The following is an 8,822-nucleotide window of genomic DNA, read 5'->3' on the forward strand; positions in this document are numbered from 1 at the left end:
GAGATCAACAAAGCCGGTTTCAGCAGGATGCGCTCGCAGGATGCGCTCGCGTGTTGGCACAGCGCTGTCCTGCTGCTCCCGTTCACAGCTCGATGGAGGCGCTCCGCTCTCCGCGTGTCAAATGTTGTCGAAAAACATTCTGCTGGAGCTGAGCGTTGGGTTTACCGTCTGCCAATATCCAAAAGTCTGAGAAGATACTTCAAACAGAGTCTGTGATCAACGGTCCTCAAATTCATGCTATCGAGTTAGGAACCCGATAGCATGAATTTGAGGACAGTTCGTCACAGACTTTGTTTGAAGTTTCTTCTCAGACTTTTGGATCTTCGCAGGCGGTAAACCCAACGTTCATCACAGACTCTGTTTGAAGTACATACTTGTTTGTAAGAGAATATGATTATTATAGAAGTAGTGGGCAAGGTTAACCGATGGGATTTGTGGAGTCCGTCTGCAGCATTCACCAGATGCTGACCGGTTGACCAGTGTTTTAACTACAGAAGCATGAAGCAAGGATCTCAACCCATGAACAAATGATTAAACGTGTGATTCCACCCTGAAGGCCAACATCATGTCTTTATCCGTGAGGAATTTCTCCCTGGAATCACTTCCATGTAGGGCTATAGATTGCCTGACATGACGCCATGATTAAGAACTAGGGGTGTAACGATACGCGTATTCGAACCAAAATATTTCGGTACGGGTCTAACAGTTCGATGCATGTTTCATTTCGGTACGTGCCGAGAAAAAAAAAAATAAAAAAAAATAAAAAATAAATATATATATATATATATATATATATATATATATATATATATATATATTTTTTTTTTAATTATGTTTTTATTGACTATCACACTCTGTGAGTGTCTTGTCTTGTCCTGATGTTTTGTGTTGAGGACCACAATGGAAATAAGTCCTGGACTTTATTGTGTTTTTATCCTCAATTGTATTTATATTGATGTCTTTTCATTTGTGTAAGGCATTTGTTTGATACAATTTCATAAATCAAATCAAAATCAAATTGTTTAATAAAATAATTAAAAATGCTGTACCGAAAAAACATACCGAACCGTGACTTAAAAACCGAGGTACGTACCAAACCGTGACTTTAGTGTATCGTTACACCCCTATTAAGAACACAAACGTTTACCGCACACACTAACAGATACTGTGGTATTCAAAACAAGGCCCTGCAACATGTGCAGTGACTGCTACATTTACATTCAGGGCATTTAGCAGACACCTTTATCCAAAGCGACTCACAATAAGTACGTTTGTCAGAAGAAAGAGAAACAATATATTGCTGTCAGTATCGCTGGTACAGTTAGGATGTAGTAGTAAAAACGTTATGTCATGTACGTCATGTACATGTACAAGCCCATGTATATATATGGGCTTGTACATCAGAATGCATCATGGGATATTTTGTTGCCAATAATCCACCATATTGAGAGGACTCAAGAGAAAATAAATCAATGTAGACGATTGAATTTCACATGGGAAAAGCTAGTGGAGTTTCAAACAGAACAATGTCCTACAATAACGACAAGTCATATCACGATTAATGACTAGGGAACGACCAAAAAAATAATTTCTTCAAACGCAAACAGTCCAACACTATCCTTCCAAAATGGAGGAGGTTGTTTTGATAAGTCCGCGATTTCCAGGCCTAATATATGGATCTAAAATATAAATGGCAAAACTCTAATAATGTAATAAATCATATTTTATGCTTGCCATTATCCGTGTGTGTGTATGAGGTGCAGTAATGGTTTCGGTGGACCTCCCGTTAACCTGCAAACTGGCGCCGGTTCTGACCTAGTTGGCCATAATAAACACAGACAAGTTTAGCGATCGCTCATCCTAGAGCTAATTGGTAAAAAAACGAGGACGTCTCGGGCGAAGCGCGCCGCAGAAACGCTCCCCCGGTATACCGGGCTTCTGGGTAATTAATCTCAACCACCTGACTAATTGAACAGTTCCATTCTGCTTAAGTCTGACATTCAGCGGGGCTATTAGCCGTCTGCAGGGCCCCCCCCGTCCCAGATGCTCTCCGACTCACTGACTGATTCTCCCTCAACACAACCTGTGCTTAAGGATGGCACCGTCTGGGTGATTGAGCCGCCGTACCTCTCCCGGCGTCACTGAAACGCCTCTTGCACCTCTTGCACTGTCCATTGAAATCGCCTTTGTAATACAACCCGGGAAAACACGTGGATGCGTCAAAAAGCGCATCCAAGCGTCAACAAACGGAGGTATAGTGTGCAAGAGGCGTTAGAGGGAACCGATGCTGTCTCTGCCGCAGAGCGTTTCGCCCGAGTGCTCCCCCCCCCCACTCACCTCAGGAACAACAGCAGCACGTTGACGTTGATCACAAACGACGACTTAAAGGTGCTTATGCACTTATATATAAGCCTGCTCTCAGGGGGAATCGGTTCAACTTATCCTGGTAACAGAGGCTCTAGTGGAGGCAGGGGAAACGGTAACGATGGTCAAATCTGCCCGACCGCTAGACCAGTACGGTAATGAGTGTTCAAAGTGCTGCTCCAGCTCCCCAGGCTCAATGCTGGTGGAACCGTTTTCCACTCCCTCTGTTTCAGAGGACGGGGATTAAGACCCCTGCTGGGCGACTGACCAAAAGGAACATACGGACGAAGTCCCAGACTCACAGAGCCTGCAGGTACGAGAGGGGTCTGGTTGCAGACGCATTGGGGGAGTGGCGCTCCAACTGTAGAACGGAAATGTGTCACCTCCGCTGTCTACGATGACGTGGATTAACAGAACATTACAATAGCCTGATGTTTCTGCATTAATTACAATCTATTTCACATACATATAGCGGCCTTGTTATTGTTTCACGCCGTTTATACAACTTATTTCCTTATTCAAGTGGAGGTGACGTATTTCCGTTCTAGTGGAGCTCCCCTCCACCACGAGTCTGCACCCAGACGCATCTCGGTCCGGCAGCCCTGTGACAGCACCTTCCCAACATGCACATCTCCTAGAAGTTAAAAGGATATGACAGTCAAGGAATTAACCAGTGGGAAGGATGGATTGGACTTTGTTTATCCTGCGTATTTCTTTTAAAAGTGTTGATGACTTATATCCAAAGTGGCCGTGTCATCTTTAGTCTTTGGGGCCCCTGCCTCAGTCCTATATGCTGTGTACTACTGAGTCATCTTTAGTGTTTGGGGCCCCTGCCTCAGTCCTATATGCTGTGTACTGAGTCATCTTTAGTCTTTGGTGCCCCTGCCTCAGTCCTATATGCTGTGTACTGATGTCATCTTTAGTGTTTGGGGCCCCTGCCTCAGTCCTATATGCTGTGCACTGAGTCATCTTTAGTGTTTGGGGCCCCTGCCTCAGTCCTATATGCTGTGTACTGAGTCATCTTTAGTGTTTGGGGCCCCTGCCTCAGTCCTATATGCTGTGTACTACTGAGTCATCTTTAGTGTTTGGGGCCCCTGCCTCTAACACTTTGGGGGAGATGTGCGGCTGCCTTGTGACGTGTGTGTGTGAGCAGACACTGGGGAAGGTCCAGGTGTCTCAGCAGGTCAGTGAATTAGCAACGATTAGCTCCAGCGTCGGCCCCAGCAGATGCTCCTGTTAAGAGGGGCCCGGCTACATAAACCATGAGGCATTGTGATGTTCCACCTGTCAGAAGGTTGGCCAGAACAACTCACTTTCGGCGAGTTGTCCTCCGCTCGGGCCAAGCCGCTAAATAAAAGTCCCTTGGCAGCATGCTAAAACGAAAATTAAATGTCACTTAATTAACGATCACACTCTGTTCTGCTGATTCACTGCGGCAGTAATGTCACACGTTTTAGTGTGCAGGACATTTTGTTCCTTGGAATGATCCAGAGGTTGTAAATAATAAACAGGAAAACAGAATGATGGGATGCTCATTGTGTTCATTTTGTCCTATGGGGGGGCGGGGGGGGGGGGGGATACTGGGTGTAGGGAAGGTACTGGGTTTGATCCCCATCCTCTGCCTGCTTGAAGCCTTCCTTGTTGTCATTTAATTATATCAAAGTAAATGTGGATGAAAGTGTCTCCTGGTAGTAATTAATAAGTAAGTAATCACTTCCCAGACCGGTTAACTGCTATCTGCTATATTTAATATGCGCAGCTTTTAGACGCATTACAGTAACATCGTGCAGGTGTGTAGGACGTCAGAGTTCTCAGGGTTAATTGAAAGGGAATGAGGTCGGGTTATGGCGAGGAGGAATCGCAGAAGCATGTGTAAAGCTTCAATGGAACTTAACAAAACGAGCTGCACTCTGAACCACGTAAGTCAACCATTACGCATCAGTTCCGCAAAGTCGTACACACGTTGGATATAGAAAACACCAAAATAAGTCATTTCAAAGTAACGGGGCCATCTATTTACCTGCTGCCGTTCGTTCAGCTCGCTGTTCCTTCGCCGTGTCCCCGGCTCACTGTCACCTAAAGGTCCCCATCACCAGGGTCTCCGAGTTCAGCTCGAACTGGTTGCTGGAGGACGCCGACTTGCCCCACGAGTAGAGGCTGGGCGGCCGCTGCTTGAAGGACGACGTGTAGCGGTAGAAGCTCTTGTGGCGGTTCTTCAGGTACTCCCGGTAGTTCTTGGTGAGCAGCGTGTAGAGGAAGGGGTTGATGCAGCTGTTGCTGTAGGTGAGGCTGGCCACCAGGTAGTTGATGCAGGTGTGCGTCTGGGACGCCAGCCGCAGGGGCTTGGTGTGGTAGAGGGGCAGCAGCTGCCAGATCCAGAAGGGCAGGAAGCACGCCCAGAACACCAGGACGATGGTGAAGATCATGATCAGGACCTTCTGCTTGGGCGAGCGCTTCCCGCCGTTGCTGATGACGGAGTTGCGCTGGGACTCCAGGTAGGTGCGCGCCAGCCTGATGTAGAGGTAGCCGATGACCAGCCCGGGGGCCATGATGCTGGTGCCGAACAGCACCGTCACGTACACCTTGTAGGCCAGCGGCGCCCAGGTGGGCGCGCACATCCTCTTCACGCCCCCGTCCGGCGTGTCCTTGGTGGTCTGCGTGACCATCACCATCATGGGCACGGTGAGGAACAGCGAGAGGAGCCACACGCCCCACGCCAGCGCCTTGCGGTAGCTCTTGGAGCGACGCACCGTGTCCAACGGCTTGGTGACGGCCAGGTAGCGCTCCGTGCACATCACCGTGAGCGTGAAGATGCTGGCGTGCATGGTGAGCAGGTCCAGGCTGAGCAGGATGCGACAGCCCACGTCCCCGAAGTACCAGTCCTTGAGGAAGTAGGTGGACACCACGAAGGGGATGGTGGAGAGGTACAGCAGGTCCGCCAGCGCCAGGTTGATGATGGAGATGTACATGGAGGTGGCGAAGCGGATGGAGTGGCACATGACCACCAGGGTGTACACGTTCCCCGACACCCCGACGAGGTACACCATGGAGAGGAGCGTCCCGAACGTGGAGGTGATCGCCAGTTCGTGATCCGCCGCCACACTTGCCGCGCTCCCAACGCCACCGCCTCCGCCTCCGCCGCCGCTTTCCCGCGGCGCAGGACGGCCGATCAGGTTGATCGATCTGTTGTTCATCGCGTCGCGGAATGAACGCCGGTTGTTGTGTTTGTGTTCATGGGTCAGTGCGCGGCGGCGCACAGCTTGTGTCTCCTTGACGCGCGGCTTGGTTCTCTGTTCTCTCCATGCGCGCGCCGCCTGTGCGCTCTCCGGGCTGTCTGTGACGTCACCGGAGCCGATCAACTGTAGCGCGAATGAATTAGGATTTTACTGTCCATTGGTGTTTGCGTATTCAAGCGTGTAGATGCTTTAGCAGCACGGGTCGAGGTTGAATGCATGACGCCCTCCCCCCTCCTCCCCCCCCCCCCCCGAAAAAAGTGATTTTTTTTTTTAATGTCAACAATTGCAGGCGACCTGTTGATGGAAAGCTTGAATATCAATAGAGCCGAGGCTTCACTTGACATTCAACCTCCTTTAAGCAATAGGCTGGTTTGTAAGTTTAGGATTGGTTGGACTATATCGCACTTTTACGCACGGATATTTCTGATATGGGAGACAGAGGAGCAGGTCTTTAACGTAATATTTAAAATGTGAATGCACATCGTTTACTTTATAGAATCTATTTTGTTTGGGTTGATTTTTCCTTTCATGTTAAATACAGACGTACAGGTTTATATCATCACAAGTAAGACCAGCCACCCCCCACACCAGATTTCAGTTTTGAAGAGTACAATAATATATATATATAATAATAATAGGCTACCCAATATAGCCTACAGGCATTTTTCAGCGGCCTTGATAAGGAGTTGGGATTCCAGCTCTGTTTTGGATAGGTCGATTGTTTTCATGGTTTTTTGTATTAATTAACAGAACACCACGTGACGGGTTGAAACAGACTTCAAGGCTAACATCAAGCATATGTGGAGCCTGTAGGAATAACAGATGATCGTTAATGTGTTCAATATGAAATCCATTGTATTCCATCAACACGTTACAAGATCAAAGCAAGACATGTTTAATTCAGAGACAAACTTCATGAAACGAAGAAGCATCTGCGTGACGAATGGCCTTGAGGGAGCAGATTGACCTTCTTTCTGTGAAACCCAACACACACCGCCGGCGCAGCAGCGCCAAAAATAATGCTTCCATTATTTCTGACGTACTAGCCCACACCGGCTGCGCCTTGACGCGCGCAAGTGCGCCGCCCCGCTAAAGCGTCACGCCACTGTTCGATTCCCTAGCGTCGCCGCACTTGAAAAAGGGCTTTTTTAAAGCAATTTCGTACATCCCGGCTTGATACAAGGTCCTGTACATATAGATTGTTGATACAGTAGATTAATAATTCCACAATGCAAAATGAATGAGCAATAACAGGCTAAATAAAGTGACTAAACCGCAAACATGGTGCCCGACAGGACATAAGTAATTATGAATTAATGTGACGATCATTGTAAGCACAAACAGAGGATCATGGGCATCAGGGCCATATATGTAGTCCTAAAACAACTCGTATAACGTAATAGTAGCCTATACCGACTAGGTTTGTTGATCTGCTGCTTTCAAAACATAACCACGGTGCTGCAGCGCGACGCTTCCTATTGGTGCTAGGGGCGGCGTTTGACGTGCGTAAACTGCGCTGCGCCGGCGGTGTGTGTTGGGCTTCAGATGTTGCATCTGAACCGGAAAACTTTCATCACTTCAGATCAGCTATGTCCACAAATAACACTGATATAAATCCTTATTGTTTTTCCTTAAATAATAGGGGTGGTTATCAGACCACAAGTTGTTAAATATGTAGGCTATACTTCTAAGTAGTTTATACACATGTATATACTGTATGTATACGATATATAGCACTTTAAGTTTAAGTTGAAAATGAAACAAGTCATTAATGCTGTATCACACACTTGGATTATTCTTTCTGAAGTCACTGCCACATGAATGGTTAACCTCAGAGGAAGAGAAATGGCACTTTGCCACAGAAAGAAAGAAAGAGGTGTCAGACAGGTGTGCAGCGTGAAACAGTTCTTCTGTCACCACTCCAATATCACTTCTCTTAACACGCACTCACACTCCCTGAAACCCGCATGTTCCTGTGGGTGGAGGTTTAAATTCTAATGCTAAATACAGTTGAGTTATATTAACATAAGTGACTTAAGTCAGTGTAATGATAAGCTTTGTTAGTCTTGTTAAATACAGTTGAGTTATATTAACATTAGAGACTTAAGTCAGTGTAATGATAAGCTTTGTTAGTCTTGTTAAATACAGTTGAGTTATATTAACATTAGAGACTTAAGCCAGTGTAATGATAAGCTTTGTTGGTTAATTAATGAATTAACTAACACATTTAATTAAGATAAATGACAACACATTATGTTGAAATTACTTAACCTAGTTTTGTTGGGTTATTCCCATTTTAATAGTACGATTTAATTATATCTTGCATAACTCAGTTTTGTGGAAAACGTTGAAATAACTGTTAAGTAAATCCAACAGATTCTTTTTTTGGGCTTGTGCATAGAAGTGACGTTACCCGGGTCTGAGCCTCACAGACTGCTGTCTGTCCATCCATCACTCTGCAGGTGATCATGGACAATCACTCTCTACGCCGAGCTGAGGCAACTCAGGAGCACGTTCAGCCACAGACTCATTCAGCATACGTGCCTCAAAGCGCTTGGGGGGCTCTTTCATCCCATCAGCTATCTGACTTTAACACCTTACCCCCCCCCCCCCCCCCCCACTCCCAACACCTCCAAAGCCCCAACACTTCCTTTCTCGACCTGATTAAGGACTTAAACCCACACCTCAGGACTGATTGTTGTTTAAACCTTGTTATTTATTTCATTTTTCATTACCTCAGGAACCCTGCACATCGGCACATTTATACTTATAGTCATATTTATTTTAAATGCACAAGTCACCTACAAACGGACAGTTACATGTGTATAGTATGTTTTATCTTTATTATAATAGTTTTTTATTATATTTTATTTCAAATTGTTAAAATTTATTTGTACATATACTCTTGTTTCACACTCTCTTTTCCCACTGTACTGCTGGTCACTTGTGAATTTCTCCTAAGGGGGATTAATAAAGGATTATCTATATCTATCTATCTATCTATCTATCTACCGTTATATGCCAGCGGTTCAGGACCTTTTTCAACTGACTTACACCAAATTCAACATCTCTAAAGAGTTGCCGCAGATAACCTATCCCTGGTTTTCGGAAGCCAACTGATGATCTTCAATAGAAATACTTTTGTTGCCTGGTTTCAGCCCGTATCCCACTTTAAAATAATTGTCTTCAATTCAGGACTGAATTAATGATTTAGGAATATGA

General features: G+C 45.9%; 1 protein-coding gene across 1 annotated transcript; it reads right to left on the bottom strand.

The window, feature by feature from the left end:
* Positions 1-4,436: 4,436 nt before the first annotated feature.
* On the bottom strand, positions 4,437-5,558 carry LOC311355828 (urotensin-2 receptor; the record flags this gene model as incomplete). The annotated part of the gene is made up of 1 exon (XM_084475655.1): positions 4,437-5,558. The coding sequence occupies one exon, from the start codon at positions 5,556-5,558 to the stop codon at positions 4,437-4,439; it is 1,122 nt and encodes a 373-aa protein (XP_084331781.1).
* Positions 5,559-8,822: the final 3,264 nt, after the last annotated feature.

This window comes from Micromesistius poutassou (genome assembly GCF_964030765.1).
Source record: "Micromesistius poutassou genome assembly, chromosome: 11".
Lineage (NCBI taxonomy): Eukaryota > Metazoa > Chordata > Actinopteri > Gadiformes > Gadidae > Micromesistius > Micromesistius poutassou.